Source organism: Echiichthys vipera (assembly GCF_963691815.1).
Source record: "Echiichthys vipera genome assembly, chromosome: 12".
In the NCBI taxonomy this organism is placed as follows: Eukaryota; Metazoa; Chordata; class Actinopteri; order Perciformes; family Trachinidae; genus Echiichthys; species Echiichthys vipera.
The window spans coordinates 15,462,283-15,479,931 of record NC_139837.1 but is presented as its reverse complement, the minus strand read 5'-3'; the positions used below and the strand labels follow the sequence as shown (position 1 = coordinate 15,479,931).

Here is a 17,649-nt window from a genome sequence, read left to right as displayed (position 1 = left end):
GGTAACATTTTTCTTTCCGTGCATTTTATCATAACAAAACAAACAATGTCGTACGTATGTTATTAGAGTATGTTAATGCTTTTACCTGAGTTAAAAGCACACAACCAGACAGAAATCTAATTGATAACTCAAAATAACACATCACTTTTTAGAACATTTAAGCCGTCACTACAGTAACTTTCATGTGCCTCAGCAATGCCACCATGGTCTTATAAAAACACCTCAGCCATTTTTGCTGGGATGAGCTACCAAAAGCTTGACAATAAAATTTCTGCCTGTTCCATAAAGTGAGTTTACCAAATAAGCCAGGCTTATTCCTTTTCATCTCTTTTTCAGTTGACACAGTTCTATAAAGTAAATTCTACTGGTTTCCGAATATAAATCACCGTAATAAATAATCTTGAACTATGCTGTATTTGCTTTATGGAACCGCATTAACAGAAAATGAGTCCAACTAACCCAGATGTGCCTGACTAATTTGGCGAGCTCACTTTATGGAACAGGATAGTTTGCTTTTATTGTTGGTGATTGTTTTGTAATGGCTCAAAAGCACTACATTGCAAACTAGGCTTCTATGTCTTCCTTTGTTTTAATGATTAAGCCTTCAACATCTGTTGGTCAAAGGAACTGTTTTTTTCTGCCTTTCTATTCAGGAATTATAGAGCACGTGGCTGCTGACAAGGTAAATCACAACATTTGGGGAAACAAAGCAACTTTGAGGTTGCTAAATTAAAACAAGGTTTAATTAGGTTTGAATTCTGGCTGTGAGACATTAATACATTAAAATGCATCAGACCTTTGAAATACAAGAATGTTGCCTATCTTTTTTTTGTCTCATCCAGTGCTCTCACTCACATGCAATACTGATGATGGAAAATAGATCATTAATGTATTCTGGGGGTGAGCAATGAGGAGATTTTTATTCCATTATAACAAATCTAATCCCACAACACATTAGAGATTATAGACACTACTGTACTGGATTGATTAAGGGCACGCGAGCAGTTCATCTGTTGATAGGCTAGTGTCTTTATTTTTACAGCCTGGAAGTCATGTAGTACTGGCAAACAACACAAAAAGGAGGACATTTTATATTCACACATATTTTCCTGAAAAGGCTGAGCAATAATGGAAGGGTAGCAGAAAAGTTTATATACTACCTTGGATTTTTTTTTTCATTAAAAAGTACATTTCCTTCATAAATAGAATATTGAAAATGTTTTGTTTTGTAACTTCAATTCAATTTGTGGGAAGTGGATTACAACAACATGGTGAAATGTGACTAATACTCTGTCAAGCAATGGTCCCCTCAACAAGTTTAATCATCACAAATAGACAATCATTTTAGCCTAATATGTCTTTTTTTGTATAAGGGCATCCCCGTAGTACCACACAATATACTGGCAATGATTTCATATCATTCACTCACTGATTGTTTAAGTCAGTGAGGACTTTTAACCATAAATGTCAAAATGTCCTGAAATATTCAGAAAACCATATAGCGTCAAAATGTCAGCATATTATGAAATGCATCTATAGCAAGAAATCATGGAAGCAGGTTACTGTATACTTTTCTCAGAATACTGAGTTTGTATTAATACAACTTTGAAAATAATGTATATTCTATAAATGTTCCATTACATATGCGTCTATATGCGAGTAAAGGTAACAGTAGGATGTGGCGCCATCATCTGGACCATTACATAACTAATATGAAAAAGCAAAAGTGTGTGAGATCTGTGACCATGCCCAATTTCCAAATGAATATACCTTCCAAACCCATTATAACTTATGACAAATAATAATTTCTAACACCAAGAAATAATGCAGAAAATTCACAGCATTACTGAGAGAAATCAAATATATAAACTGATAACTGAAACATGTTTGTGTGTATCTGATGTTTGTCTTTATTAGAATGAGCCCCTTTGCAAATAACATTACTCTAGGAGAAACTCATTCTTACAGCAGACAATCAAATTAAAACAAGGCGACTTGGGTTTACTAATTAATCCTCCACTATTCTTCCTCTTTTGACTGTCCCACATCTCTCGACTCCAGCGGGGGTTTCATCAGGGAGGGATTGGCTGCTCAGGCCTCCTTTGATTTATAGGAGGGTAGTGACGGTTGTGTGTGTGTGTGTGTGTGTGTGTGTGTGTGTGTGTGTGTGTGTGTGTGTGTGTGTGTGTGTGTGTGTGTGTGTGTGTGTGTGTTTTTAAGGAGCACTGGAGCAGATTGTGCTCTATGGCTGCACTCTTTACTTCCAGGCCACCACAGCTGGAGCAATCATCACAACATCTGCCACTCGAAGGCAAACATAACGTTGACCACCTCTAGGCTACGGGCGATTTCTTCAAGGATGCAGTGCTGCTGCCACAGCTGGTTCAGCTTCCTGTAGCGTTCTGGGCAAAGGTGCAATGGATTGCCCCTTCTAGAAATCAAAAGACAGAAGCTCTGATTTATTCAAGGGTTTGTCCAAGAACCAAGCAGTGATTCATATGATCGCTTGCTTTTTTTCAGTGGCAGCATTGTTGGATGACATTCAACTCTGCTAGATTTTAATGGAAGACTTTTGCAAAATAGGACAGGTTGACTTGATATAATAAAAACTAAAATATCTGAGATACCTGAGATATATGTGGCGACATCTATCATGTGCATAGACATAACAATGTGTAATATAATCTTGCTCCCAATCTGGAAATAAAGTCTTTGTCTGTCAAGTACCAATTTTTGCGATGGCACAAGGCCAAATGCAAGTTTGTAACACGAGTGAAGCTATTACTTATTTGCCTGCATGAGGCAATATCAACATGTCTACATGTGCAATTCTAAGCAGACGCTATAGCAGTTCAACACCTGGAAGAGGAGCTATGAATCTTACCCAAGGTGAGGATCAGTCTCCCCATAATCGTCCAGATAAGGAGCAGGGTATGTGCTTCCTCGCGTCTTACTGGCCATCAGTACAATCTCACACTCTCTTATCCTGTCAACATCAAACTTCATTTTTATAGCACATTTAAAGCAAGAAATAATAAAAATCAAATACAGTCAAAATTTTAGAGCTGAAAAACAGTGTTCACCCACCTGAGGAACATGCCCACTCCAGCACCGCAGGTTGCAGCGTGGGCGGTGCAAGCTCCTACATCTTCCCCATCTAGCTGGCTGAGACAGCAGGAGCTCTGAGAGCACAGCATGGCCCCACAAAACAAGCACAGGGTCGGATGCTTCCTGTCATCATCTGTAGACTTGGGGCACCTGAGGACAGAGGACACACGCAGGGTGAACATCTCAAGCAGATCTTCCACTGAAAGGCTGTGATTGAAGAGACTTCAGTTTCCCACTTACTGAAAATGGCTGGCTTGATTGAGGAGAGCACTGTAATCCTCAGGAAGGTCAATCAAACGATTCCTTCTTCTGGGATATCTGGAGAACGTGTTTATTGATCAATTATAAGTTGATGTTGTATTACAAAATAAAAGTGGGCCTTAAAGAATACAAAGGCCAACATCTACCTGACTGTTTGGATTTTGCCTTTCAGGACTTTGGTTACAGCTGGGTTCCCACACCACCTAAGGAAGAAAAAACATCATACAACTGCTCTCATCTTCAGTAAATATGAAAAGATCACCGATCAAATACATTGATCTTGCCCCAATGTTTATCACCTACCTCTGCAACAGTGGAGTAACAGTATCTCTGTGCTCCTGGAAGAGCTGGAACACATTGGAGGGTATTGCCAGGTAGCTGCATAGCGCCTCCATCTGTGCTTGAGAGGTAACTGCAGAGAACCAAAATGTCAGCTTAAATTCATTAAATCATCATATGTTAGAATGATATAATACTTCACCTACCAGCAGTACTAAAAAGCTCCTCTGGAGGATGAACCCCTGTAAGGCAACTGAAAAACAGAGCAGCGCAGCGCAGGAAAGGTTCGATTCCTCTCTTCACTCTTTCTGCCACTGAGCTGCCGGACACATCTGGCATCAGCCTGATGAGCAAAACACAGAACAATCTGTCAAACAAGCTGAAGGCAGCCCAGTCCACATTACAGAGTACATCTCCGTGTGTGCAGCATGGAAAGGGCCTTGACAACAGGAAACAAGGAGCAATGTTTGTTTCCATTACAAACAGACGAGGTCGATACCTGTCAGATTATGAAGCCGGCTAATTAAAAAAAAAACTCAGCCAACTATATCACACTTTCCTCACACTGTGAAAATACTGAATATACAAAAATCACAAATGCAAATCCAGAAGTCATTTAGTTTCAGGTCTGATATGAAAGGTTTTCAAAACAATTTTCTCTTTATCGCGAGGAGAGAAACAGTCAAAATGAGCTTACAAATTAAAGTGGATTGGCTGAATGCAGGTTGGACTTCTTACGAGAAATGCTGCTGGCATTTGCAACAGAAATTTTGTTTTGTTTGTCATTCAGTAGGGGGGGGAACCTCATTAACCTTTACCACTATCCTAATAAAGTATGACGAACATAAAAACTAGAATTACCACCTCGTGGTTGTATGCCTCTGCCAACCAATCAAGTTGCAGTTTACATCCAAACTGTTCAGACTTATATAATATATGTAGTGAATACCTTGAAGGAATTTAATGAAAGATATTGAATGTATTATTTGGAAAAATGTGGATGCTTCACACACATGTTCAACCCTGCAGCACAGAAGATCTTTACAATCACCAGTGTTTAAAAATTTGTGATACCAGTTCAGTATCCAACCAAATGTCTCTCCTTCTGTTCCTGAGTTATGGCGTTAAATAATGACAGGAAACATCATGATGTCACATTAAAGTTGACCTTAAATAGCATCACTGCATCATTATTAATTATCCTGTTAGACAATTGTGTGAAATGTTATCATAATTAGCGTAGGAATTCTAGAGTTATAGACAAAATTGTGTTTTGTGAGCTCACAGTGACCTTGACCTTTGTGCCACATCTCTGAAGGCGTTCCTGAGCTATTGCCTACATGAGAATGTGATGGACGGACAACCCGAAAACATAATGTTGTTGGCACAGAGGTATGACAACTCAACAAATTTTTTTTTTCAAATGTCAAACAAAAAGATTTGAATGATTTTCTTTTTTGATGAATATAATACAATTATTGGAAACACTTGTACCTTTCAGTGTGTTGTGACGCTGCTGTGTACAGCTCTGCTGCTGCTTTCCCCTCCTCCGTCTCCTCTCCAGCTACTGCAGGGAAATCTAGGTAGAAACAACACAATAATTGAATCGTCCATGTTATGGTACAGTGTTGGAGCAGTAAATTAACCAAAATGTATGGTTTCGCTACCTGTCGAGGAAAGGAGGACCTGCAGCATGTGAGCCATGGTGACCAGGTGCAGGATGTGCAGGTGGTTGTAGGCAGAGCTGACAGCAGACGGCTGTAGGTCTACAGCCTCCTCCTGATACAGTGCGGGTATAGACAAAACCAACCCCACCTGATAAAACACACAAGTACACATACACTGTTAAAATTCTTGCTTGTTAATAAATGCAAGTAAAAGCTATAAATTGGCAGAAATGTATAAAAGAATTGCATTTAAATATAAAACTCTATCACGTTTCATTATAAGAGTGTGAATGCATACAATGAATTATAAATAGTCTGCTGTAATACATCAGAACCTGTTGAGAGATGAGGAAAACAAGAGTCCATCATTCTCAACAGCTGTTCAGGGGAAACCCACCAGAAGATGAAAGAAGTCCACCTCCAGAAGGGAAGGGCTGTTTTTTCTGCCCATAACCGGCAGCAACACTGGGGAAAGAACTCACAGTTATGAGCACAAAGTAAATGGACAGCAAGCCACTGTACATAGCATATTTCATACATAGAGGAAAACACAATATGCTTTACACTGAAGAAAGCTGTAAAATTACATCCAATGAATAAATGTTTATATTGTTAAATGACCACATACCCCCCAACATGTCGCTGAAGTGCCTTTGAATGACAGCCTGGGAGTTCTTATGTCTCTGAGCTGCTGAAAACTGAACAATTGCCTTCAGACCTGCAAGCTAAAAGAGAGAAGCATTTAAAAAAACTGATAAAGTCAAACCTAAACCATAACACATTACATGCATTAATGTGGCATCTAACCTGTCTGTTTTGTAAGGACCCAAAGAGTGGCTTGCCCTCTTCCTGCAAAATGTTTTCTGTGAAGACAGGCAAACATATTTTACAGCAAAAACACAAAAAGGGGCAGATTGACATAATATGCCAGCTCTTACTGTACCTATGGCCTGGATAGTGAAGGCACATGTGTTCCAAGACATAAGGGGCACGCGTGGGCACAGCGAATTGGGTGCCGTCTGCAGTCCCACCCTGTGAACTGTGGTGGCGCAAACAACCAGCATTTCCACTATGCTGTCGGAGAACTTCCTCCTGAAAACAACCAACAGCAGAGAATTAAAACTGCTGCGCCATACAAGACATAGATACTTGAAGAACACTGAAGAAGCTAACAGTTTTACTCACGGTTCTTGTACGCCATAGCTCAGAATGGATCTAAAGTCTGGCTGTCCCTCTCCACAAAGCCCTGTGTCCCCATCAACACTACTGCCTTCTGTGTTGCAATCTGCTTGAGAGAGAAAAAAGATCAAGAGAGCTGATTTTAAATTTTGAGGTAAGTCTCTATCATATGCTGGTCTCTGCAGGCACCTGTTTTCTGCAGCTGCTTTAAAAAGAAGCTCTCCATCTAATAACAGCTAAATACAGCTTTTTATTATGAGGCAACTGCAGTGTTGAGTTCACAATAACAGTATACTAACATATCAAAAAGCATCCACATATGAGTCTGCCAGGTTAGATGATGCTCTATATCTATATTTTGAAAAACTCCAACACACAACAGTAATACCACATGCCTTTTCCTGTGCAACTGCTGTTTGCCCATCCAGGGTTATGCAATCATTGTATGTTGAGTGTGTCTTATTACCGTTATTATCCTGAGTGACTGACTTGAGTCCTTTAATCCTGGCAGAGATGATCTGGATCCAGCGTGGCAGCGTCAAATGCTGTCCAATTATCTCTGCATTTTCACTGTGCACAGGAAACAAATATTCAAATAACTGCTATACATTTGTACGACCAACGGCCCATCGCAGAAAGAAGGTGGAATGGACTTACTAGTTAAACGTTAATGTTTCAAACGGGATGAGAGGGACAACAGTGTTGCACAGAGACTTGCACAGGGGACACAAGTATTCCCCGTTTTCCAGGTCGATGATCAGCTCAGCATGGAGCCGGTTCCTGGTCATATTCTGAACAGCCTCAAAATATCTGAAAAGAATAAAGAAAAAGATGAATGTAAATTAACTGCATTCAGGTTGACCGCTGACAGAAGAGCAAATTTGTTCTTGTAATAACTCACTTCTGCCAACACGTGGCATGCATGACATGCCCACAGCTGCCAGTGTGGGTCCCAACTGCAAGTTCAGGAGGCATAAAGAGGGGATATTGTGTCCCTGTTCCTTTAAGGGATAAATACAATGCACGTGTGAGTTGAATTGGATTTTCTCCAAACAAATAACAGTTACAATGAGATAAAATGATTAGTAAACGGAGACTGACCATCGGCTCTATTGGTTGGTATCTTTCCTCTGCACTGTGTCAGCACTGTGGACCTCTGGACACATGCAGTCAGCACCATGGCTGGAGCCTGGGCCACAACTTCCTGTTCTTCCTGGCAAAGGATGCAGGTGAGCACTTCCCTCTCTGTCGGGGAGGACCCTCGGTGGGGCCCGACGGCTACACACAGCTCTCTGTGCTCCATGGCACAGCTAGAGGAATAGATATAACCCAAATTACAATTAGCCAAGTCAATTTAGTTTAGATTTTGATCTCAATCCAGCTTAACACACCCATGGATTTATTCTTTTTTTTAATGGTCCTCCATACCTCTCAGTTTTTATAACAGGCTCTCCCTGGGTCCCACTCTCTGGCATGTTGTCATATAGCATTTTGTTTGACTCAATGAAGTTTTTCTGCATTGCCGACATCTGGGCCATAATCTTCTGCCGGTGGAGTTTGGCTGCCTCTGCCTTTCTTTTGCGTTCAGCTTTCTCTTTGTCCTGAGCACTCTGGAATAATAACAAAGCAAACATTAAAACCTATCAATGCTGAGAAGAAAACACAATGCATTACGTTTTTTTTATTTCTTATCAGGACTATCTATAATGTGTCCTACTGGAAAACCAAATGAATGGTGTGTTGTCAGTGGGATGCTGTAACCAGAGAAGGTTGTGTCATGTAATGTCAGAGCAGCGCTGAGCTCTACGAGGTGCCTTTTAGTTTTAATAATTGTTGATTTGATAGTTTTATAATTACATAATAAAACTTGTATAAATACATTATTTTTCAATTACTTGATGACTCCTCCCCAGAAATTGAGTTAAAACTTTCAATATTATTGTTGGAGACAATGGCATAAAGCTCTCTGGAAACTGTTAAACCGCCAAACCTTGCCCTTATGCAGAAGTTAAGTGTAGACTATTGTATGTGTAAATGCAAATAGTTTTAATTCATAAATCATTGTTCTTTTACCTCCTCTGGCTTGGTTGTATCCATGCTCACGGAGGTTGTTGGACTGGATTTCTCTCTAAGGCACTTGACAATCTCAAACATCTAGCAAAAAAAATTAAAAATTCATATGAAATGGTGAAGATAAATGGAAAATAAATGCATCAGTCTACAAAACTGACAGAAACTGTAATGTGATTTAAAAGAAAATGTGATATTTGAGAAGTCTACCTGTAGAACCCATTTGACCATGTCTTTTTGAGCTTCAAGGGAAGGAACAGCCTTAATTTTGGACAACAAGTGGAACACTGACTTGCCGTGTTCTGAACCGATTCCTGTTGGAACAGAATAGACATTAATGTCACAAAATCCACAAAACCAGACCAGTTTATAGCTCTGAGAGCTATGATGAATCAGTTTTCAGAACAATTAGTTTTCACTCACTGCGAGCCTTGAGGCTGAAATCAAAGGTCTCATCCTCCACAGTGATATCCTCAAGCTGGGTTTTCTCTTCAAGCAATGCCTGGCCAATCAGGTGCAGGGCCTGTGTGGTGTTATGGCAAGTGGTTTGAGAAATAAAAAGGCAAAAGTCGAGCAAGGCAGTCCCTGAAAAAAGGAAAAAAAAGAAGTAACGTGTACCCTTTGGATCATGGCTTCTGTCCAATGAGTCGCTCGGTCCTCTGCAGCTCTCTGCAGGACGCGTCTCAGAACGTGGATGATAATGTCACAACAGAGCAGATGCACTATGCTGGAGAAAGCTGGACAGAAGGCCGGGGGCACCGGAGGACGCAGAGCTGAGAACAATCACAAACAGAGGGAATGTTAACAGAGCTGATTCATGAGCGAGTGAGTACATATTGTCACATCTTGAAACAATAGATTGATCACCTTTATCATTGCCCTCCTGTGTCCTCCTTTTCTTCTGAGACTCTTCTGCCTGCAAACATAAAGAGATAAGAATAAAATGAGATATTGATACATGTGTGATGTGATACATTTAATGTAAAACTGGTGTTGAGACATTGCGGTACCTTGCTATGCTGTGATCTCGAATAATGGTAGAAGAAAGGGTTAAATTCTACCAGGCGCTCTTTTTTTACTCCATACAACCCATGCCCTGAAACTCCTGGTTTTCTAAAAATAGAACAGACAGATAAATTAAAACATCTCGGAAATGACTATTAAGATAAAACTCATGAGCTCTTTCGCAGTCTTTACATACTTGAAGGTGGCAACTTTGGCAATTACTGTCTCCAGGCCTGTTTCATGGCTCTCCTACAAAAAAAACCCATTGTGAACCCGTTTTCAAATGATTATTTACTCAACTAAGAAGTTTACTCTGCAATTTGGACAGTATGTATGAATGTAATGGGTATCTTCTCACGTTCTCTGGCAGACCTTTGACCAGGCTACTATGAGCCATGGGCTCAATGCACAGCAGGTGGATAACCTCCCTCATCGTCACATCCTCTTTGGTCACCTGACTGATACCGGGGACATAGCGCTCACCTGGAAACACAACACTGGTCAGACACTATAGTATGCTTCAAATCCAACTAACTAACTTCCCAAGTTTGATTAGTAAAATCTGACACTGTACCAATGATGACAATAAGAAGGTACAGCATCTCTTCTGTCAAGCGGTTCCACTGTATCAGTTCGTCCTGCAAATTGTGTTGCATTTCATCACTACATAGAGGATTAGGTGGCACATAACTTTTTTCTGAATGATAATTGAGATGTTGCTTACCTGGTCTTTGCTTGAACAACTTCCATTAAAATAATCAAAGAGCTCAAATCTCAATAAGATCAGCATGATGAAGTGGTTGGGGTCCATTTTGGAAGCAGCTATCTGTAAACAATTTGTAGAGACGATTACATATCACTACATTGTGTATATACATAAAAGGTTAGAGGTTAAAGGTCTCAAGAAATTCTCAATGTCTGACAGCCACCAACCTGAAGCATGACAATGTCCTTATCGTACATCTCGTCCCTGCACTTTACATCCTGATAGTAGTAGACCTGATCATGTGAAACAACAATTAATTGACTTGTCATTTATTAGTTGAAATTACAGAGAGCATTTAGAATAAAAAAAGAATGTAGTCTACCTGGCTGACCAATGAGAGTCCATTTCTCCGCCACATTTCAGCGGAGACTTGTGCAGCCAGCACCACGCAGCGCAGAGGATGCTCTGCCAGCTGGGTGCGGTTAAATCTCTCCTGAAACAGACGGAAGAAAACCTCACTCTCCAATATAAGCAGTGGAAGTTAAGACAGTTTGTTCTCTAAACATAACAACACAGCCCCCACTGAATATGTCACTTACGCAATCATGGAGATATCCAATTGCCCCTGTTCTGCTCAGAAGTACATACAGGCCTAGGGGTCACAATGAACAAAGTAGTGAGTTCCCAGTAACAGAAAAAAAATATGTGTCTGAAATATTAGTTTTTCCTACCTGCCAGGAGCCTGGAGATGGGCAGATGTATGCTGACAGGCTCTTGAGACACTTTGTATGGACAAACATGGAGGATGTGCTTGCACATGTAGTAGTCAGTAGCCTCCCTGTGGAAGGGCTGGTTATTGCACTCCATCAGGACTTTGTGGCACTCTTCAAACGCAAACACCAGGATCTCATCCTGAGGGTGCAAACAAGCAATAATTGACCACAGCAATTCACTACTCTGTTCTTATGTCTGCCTAGTCTAAGTGAATGGGCAATAAGGGGGGGTTTATAGTTATGAAAACTCACATCAGAGGAACACCAATCCTGAAACATAGCAAGAATGTGGCGAAGCTGGATCTGAAGAGAGAAGCCAGCTTCCCATTCTGGCTCGACTGCAATGTGCTGACCAAACTGACGCTTCACCTCCTCCATACCCTGATGGGGAAAGTGAAACAAGGCCAGGAGTCATTAAATAACTGGTTTGTTAAGATATCATAAGCTGATGTAATGAACTTGCTATTGCTTATTAGACTTAAGATTAGTATTACCTGCATGCATTTGAGAAACCCAAGAAAGACTTTGAATCCCTCTATGAACTCTCTCCGCAGCTCTTCAGTCCATATTGAGGGTTTACTGATGAGAATGTACCTGAGAGACAGAAATGACATCTTAGATAAAGACCAAAAATGTTAGGAACGAAGAGTTCATTAAAGTTGTTGCCCGTTTAATAACCTGAGGTCGTGGAAGATGACCTGGATGCGTGAGAACTTTTCGGAGTTGTAGCCAAGAAAAAAGAAGCGATTGTTGTCATCCAGATGTTCGCGCAGCAATTCCATGACTGTACCCACTATCACTTTAATGACATTGCCCTCTTCAATCAGCTGTCTGGCCTAGAAGAGGAACAGGAATGTGAGGACAGAGATGGGTGTTAAGGCACAGATATATACAGTCCTAAAGAGGCACACGTTTTAAAGATAGATAACTATTACCCAACTATGACACAGTATCTACATTGATGCCCCAATACTTACCAATGTGGGTACAGTGAATATCTGAACAGACAGGGCAGTGATGGATATACTCCTCTCATGGTCATCAATTATGAAGTCCTTTTGCAGCTGCTTATAGTGCTGAAAAAACAAAAATGGCATTTGTGTTATTTTAAGCCAGTGAAAGAATTGCATTTTTTTTAAACTTTCCCTTCTTTTTTACCTTTGTAAACTCAATTGCAAAAAGCTTCTTGAACTCTGTCTCCATTAGCATGCTACAGAAAATCAGTTCATGTACTATCTTGCGAGCTCCTTGGAGAAAAAAAAAAAAAAAGAAATCTTCATGTTAGTGCCATATGGAATCAAGAGGAGATTAAGCTTGTACTGAAAATCAAGCTAAGGGTCTACTTGCCTTTGTACATCCTGCCATCGTGCAGCATGAGTCTGCTGATGAGGCAAGGCCGGTCTCCGTCTGTGACGGTCTCTAGTGCCACCTGACAGAAGGCCTGTCTGAAGCCCACTGCACGAGACACACAAAGGTTCCCAGTCACAAGTCATGCAACTGTGCACTGAGGACTAAAGGTAAAGATACATTTACTAAAAAAGGTACAGGTCAAAGGTGCACAATCAATAAGTAAAGCTGTGTGCCGTTTGTGTGGTGCAAACATGGTGAAGACGACAGCAGCAACCTGAGTAACCGATGATCTTCTGGAACCAGGGGCCGAGGCGCAGGACAAAAGTTTGATGAGCCATTACTGCTGCGTGAAGGATCTCCACGCGTAGTGGCTGCAAGGAAATGTGCTCGGAGTTGGACTGCAACACAGCATCGAAAGAGTTAGAGCTCGCTTTGAAATGCTAAACTGGAGAATAATAATTTCAGATTCAAGACTTAAAGTTAGTCTAAATTCCTAAATCAATGCCTAAACTGTTGTAGTCAGTGGCTGTTGTTTACCCTGATGAGATCTTTTGCTTGCTGGCAGGAACGAAGGGTTCCTCTCTTGACTGCCCGGCGACCCTGCCCAACAGTTAACAATGGTTACATAATGACATAATCTACCATGGATGCAACTATGGAACCTGATTCAAATCAGCTTCCCTTTGACATGACAGTATTTTAAAGAAAAATAATGAGCAAATAAAACCAAAAATACCTCCTTGTCAATAAGTGCTGTGTGTGTCTGAGCTTCAGTCTGATCACAGTTAACAGAACGCTGCAGGGTGTAGATCACATGGTCGTACGAGTGGTGCTCATCATTGTACAGTACACAGTAGTATGCATTGTCTTTTGTCCTGCGTGCATGGAGAAATACACTGTCGAAGTTAAAGTGGTGTGCTTTGCATATGGATTCATGTATTTGCATGTGATTAGACAGGCCGTACCGGGGCTGGAGTTCCGCTGACAGCTCAAGGTTCTCCTCCCACACCAAGAAATCTGTAACGTAGCGCAGCAGTATCCGGAACAGCCTTTCAGCACGCTCATATATCTCTGGCTCCGACGCACATTCATCCTGCACAACATGAAACATTTATTTTGTGACACCCAATACTAAACCTGGAGTGATTTAATAAATATGTTGTTGCAAGTGTTTCAAGATTAAGACCACAACTGCAGAAACTGAAGCTAATCTGACACGAATGTGTTATGATAAGCTTTACTAATTCCCTATTTCCTGTGTCACCAGCAGTGACTCTACAATATGTTAGGGAACTGGTCTAAATATTTTGCTTAATAAGAACTAAACATGCAGCTGGTCCAGTGAAGTTAATATCAAATCCCCTGAGAGCAAACATTCCACATAGCAGTTAAGTATTTCATACAATTGTCTGACATTTAACACACAAACTAAATCAAATAAACAGCAAGTCTGTGTATTTGCACCAGTCTCTGCGTCACACAACTGTGTGAGAACATGCACTGAAATCTACCACAATCTAAACAAAAAAAACCCGTCTGAAACAGCAAGGTGGGTTTTCATGATCAGTGTGGAGATGTGTTCATGGTCATGTGATCTGTCCATTCATGTTGGGCACAGGTTCAGTTCTGGTGTAGAAAACACAAAGCAGCCGGCCAGACTGGTGCCTGTGATGTCTCTGTTAATAATAAGAGCACCTGCTGTTTATGGAAAAACGCACAGCCATCAAGCTGTATGTCTGCTCAAAGCCCCTGAGCAGGATCTTATCAGAGAAAAGCCCAAACACTGATCAGCAAAGAAAGGCCTGACAAACAGCTGCTGAACAGTACAATCAATCAACAAATGTGTCCCAGCAGCAGCTCCGTAGGAGTAGCTGTAAACAGAATACAGAACGACTGCTCTCAACCAACAACTGCTTCCACCAGCGTTTCAGCACTCAATCACCTGTCCAAATCTCTTAACCTAGTTATACATTTTTACAGATGGTGCAGGTCAACAAAGTGCTTTCTTTCTCGTTTCCGGAGACAAAGCCACAGCCAAGAGAGCAGCGAGCTGGGAAAATAAGCATTCTGGGGTTCACTGACACAGAATGGGACAAGTACACCCCTCCCACGTCCCTTTTTCCACTCTATTATGTAACTCACCGTTTCCATGGCAGTTGCTGCCCCTGGGTCATGTTTGGAGCAACAGGGGCCAATCTTCCAGGCCTCTACATCCCCGCAATCACAGAAGCCACCGCCTGATGACGCGTGCATCTGGGGAACAAACATTTACATTCTGTATATCACTATGGGAGAGTAATAAATACACACAACAGCAATAAGTTTGTTCAACTGCTTTAGCTGTGGGAATGCATTATTATACAACACTTGGGTTCCAACATGAAAAGCCAAATATAAAGATCTATAATAATTTGGAATGACTATCATAGATTTTAGTATATCTAGAAATGTAAGGGCAATTAAGTTGTTGTTTTTGGGGCCTTTACTCTGATAGAACAGCTGGAGGTTAATGGGAGAAATAGATCGATAGATCGGTCGATCAATGGATAGATGGATAGATATATATTTCTATTGTTCCACTTTAACCAAGGGGGAAGTAGCTAACTCTTCATTTGGATTCCATTAAAAATGTTAACACTTTTATTTTCACCAACCTTGTAACGATGGCTTTTGTGCACACTGTCCTGGAAGCAGTCCATGCACAGGACACAAGTGGGATCTATTGCGCAATCCCTGTAATAAGTTGAAGAGGATTCGTTACTCGATTGAGCAAATGACAACAGAAGTGTATTCTCTAAGGCTGAAGACATCTCACTGTAGTTACTGTGCAAACTTAAAACTTTAATGTAAACATCTACAGTGCATTATAGTATCGCAGGATTTGTTTCATACAATAGCAAAATAGCCTTTGTCTCATTTGACACTTGAGTTTTTAAGGGAACATGTATATAAATACACATATAAGAGACCCTTAATCTGTATTCCTTCATTTATTTTAAAGTTACTATTATTATTGATATGATTAAATGACTAGTTACTAAAGTTTTTGTAATTGGCAAGTGATTACTTACTTGTTGTCCTATACTATGTATTAAGAATATATTAATTAAGAATTCTGTGAATCAATCTATCTACTGTAAACTGTACCTTGCTCACGGAGAACACCTATTGGGATAAACTATTGACTTTTATTATGCCTAATTATGCAAGGGTGCGACTCATGTTGACATAAAATTTAAATGACAGCTTTGGGAAGGAAAATGAAAAACTAACTACCACAAAAACTGATGTGGGCGGATGTGGGCGGATGTGGGCGGATGTGGGCGGATGTGCACATCTATGCGAGTGTTTAGATATTTCACATCCTTCAGAGTCAGGACGGACGCATACTGAAACCTGAGAGAGTCAGCTTATTAACTATTCATTTTTAACACTTACCCTAAATACTGGGGAGTTATCATGTGATTAGTTCACTGTAAAACTAAAACTGATTGGCTAAACTATTCCTTCTAAAAGCACTTAATGATAACAAATAGCCTCCGTGTTTTCTGCTATCCTTGAATTCTGTGGCTTTATAACTCATCCAGTAACCACTGTCGCTGAGTACTGTGCAAATACCTTTTGATACCTGCATTTCAAGCCTGAATATTAGCAACAACCAAAACATTTTTCAACAAGATATTGGCATTAATCACCCCATACTTGAAATTACTAATGAGAAAAAATAAATACCTAGTATTCTATCATAACTACTACTATTATTGCTGTTATATCGCATTTATTACGGACGATCAGAGGATATTTTCAGACCTGCAGGAGTACACAGTCTCTCCCTCTTTGAAGACACGTCCACAGAGCTGGGAGGAGGTGCTGCCCTGCTTGAGCTTCTCCAGACCCTCCTGAGGATCCTCTCCAAACAGGAAGCACTCCAGAGGGTCGAGGAGTCGACTCTGCATGACCTCCTCTTCCTTCTGAGGGCTGGGCTCGTTCTTTAGGCAGAAGATCTGTGGCACCTGCTCCTTCAGGTAGCAGAGCAGCTCCGCACTGAGGTCTGCAGCTTCCAGCCATTTCTGCAAGACGACAGAGAAGAGCACGACTTGTTATGCACTGACTCAAATCTTTCTCCACATAATGACACATAACCTCATTTAAAGCCAACTATAATCATAGTGATACGCAGATCTTAACTTTTGCAATGCATTATGTTTACTGATGAACTTTAAATCTCTGTTTAAGGGCATTTAATTAACATTATGAAGATGTAAACGTCTGTTATAAAGGCAAAAAGATGTTATTTTGTATCGGCTGCTAATGCTATGACTAAGCAGAGCGCTCAAGTTGTTTTGTATTTAGAAATTTGAAGTTGGCCAATGTGTACCACAAATGGCCCGGCATCAAAGTGAAAAAGCTTAAGAAAGAAAATAAGAATTACCCATCGATTTCCCAACAACCTCTTTATTGCTAAAGTTATGTATAAGGAGTTATTTAAACCGTCTGCCAAATTACTGAAGCCTTTTCACTTTGACAGTCCCTGTACTGGCTGGCAGCTGGGTAAAATAGAGCTGCTTCTGCTTAAGGCCACATCTTAAACAAAAAATGTCTGTTCCTGTGTTTTGTCTGTTGTACTCAACAAACCAATTGAACCACAAGTTTCAAACTGTAAATATATAATGTAATAACATCACATCCAATATAAACCAGTTTGACTTTCAATGTTTTTCACCAATGTTTTGGACACTAGTGTTTTAACTGCAGCCTTGCGAGAGTTTAAGGGTCGCAAAACAGTCAAAATGTACAAACTCACACTTTGGACAAAGCGGCTCCAAAAAAAACACAGGATGGAGATTAACACACCACGGACACACTGACACAATTCCCCGACTGTGTTGTGTACTTTATCAAGTAACCTTTCTGACTCCAACACCAGCAAACACACACTCAGTGTCGGTGAGCAGCAGGTAAATATTGCAGCCTCTGCAGAGACGTTTTAACCATTTAGGGTAGCTTAGCACAGGAGCTAACCCCGATTGCTAGCCTGGTAAGTAGATACCCTTTAACTGTGCGGCCAAGCTATTTAATACGAAGGAACTAACACATTATTTTATATTGTTTTGTCCCTGAGTCTCGGTAACTACTGACAGCTATATTAGCTGTCTGAAAACCATACCTTACTGAGCTGCAGTCCGTCTGGTGATTTCTCACCCTCCGCCATATTCCATTTGCCGTAAAGGAGGAGGCGTCACTAGGAGAC

The 17,649-nt window shown here is 40.7% G+C and overlaps 1 protein-coding gene across 2 annotated transcripts; it reads right to left on the bottom strand.

The window, feature by feature from the left end:
• Positions 1-1,011: 1,011 nt before the first annotated feature.
• ubr1 (ubiquitin protein ligase E3 component n-recognin 1) lies at positions 1,012-17,613 on the bottom strand. 2 transcript variants are annotated; one of them, XM_083924263.1, is made up of 47 exons: positions 17,566-17,613; positions 16,209-16,468; positions 15,053-15,131; positions 14,541-14,651; positions 13,364-13,491; positions 13,135-13,273; positions 12,936-12,998; positions 12,673-12,796; positions 12,396-12,503; positions 12,207-12,295; positions 12,026-12,124; positions 11,727-11,884; positions 11,543-11,642; positions 11,301-11,429; positions 11,007-11,187; positions 10,875-10,927; positions 10,658-10,768; positions 10,503-10,568; positions 10,294-10,395; positions 10,144-10,207; positions 9,928-10,052; positions 9,766-9,818; positions 9,575-9,677; positions 9,432-9,480; positions 9,183-9,337; positions 8,988-9,087; positions 8,775-8,878; positions 8,568-8,648; positions 7,923-8,104; positions 7,596-7,804; positions 7,396-7,495; positions 7,152-7,304; positions 6,961-7,064; positions 6,501-6,600; positions 6,259-6,407; positions 6,123-6,178; positions 5,944-6,040; positions 5,713-5,780; positions 5,316-5,463; positions 5,143-5,227; positions 3,855-3,991; positions 3,673-3,781; positions 3,516-3,572; positions 3,349-3,426; positions 3,088-3,258; positions 2,885-2,986; positions 1,012-2,431 (listed from the first exon to the last, which is right to left on the bottom strand). In XM_083924263.1, exons 1-47 carry the CDS (start codon positions 17,608-17,610, stop codon positions 2,290-2,292), a joined length of 5,226 nt encoding a protein of 1,741 aa, XP_083780389.1. In that variant the 5' UTR covers positions 17,611-17,613; the 3' UTR covers positions 1,012-2,289. The 2 variants fall into 2 exon arrangements, with proteins under 2 accessions (XP_083780389.1, XP_083780390.1); XM_083924264.1 differs by lacking the exons at positions 16,209-16,468; positions 17,566-17,613 and having other exon boundaries at positions 13,135-13,194; positions 13,458-13,491; positions 15,053-15,129.
• Between the last annotated feature and the right edge of the window lie 36 nt (positions 17,614-17,649).

Coding starts and splice junctions, on each gene's coding strand:
- ubr1 (XM_083924263.1), bottom strand. CDS start 17,610: ATGGCGGAGGGTGAGAAATCACCAGACGGACTGCAGCTCAGTAAG. Junction 10,928..11,006: donor CATCTCCAGGCTCCTGGCAG/GTAGGAAAAACT, acceptor TGTGACCCCTAG/GCCTGTATGTACTTCTGAGC. Junction 3,573..3,672: donor GTTACTCCACTGTTGCAGAG/GTAGGTGATAAA, acceptor TTTCTTCCTTAG/GTGGTGTGGGAACCCAGCTG.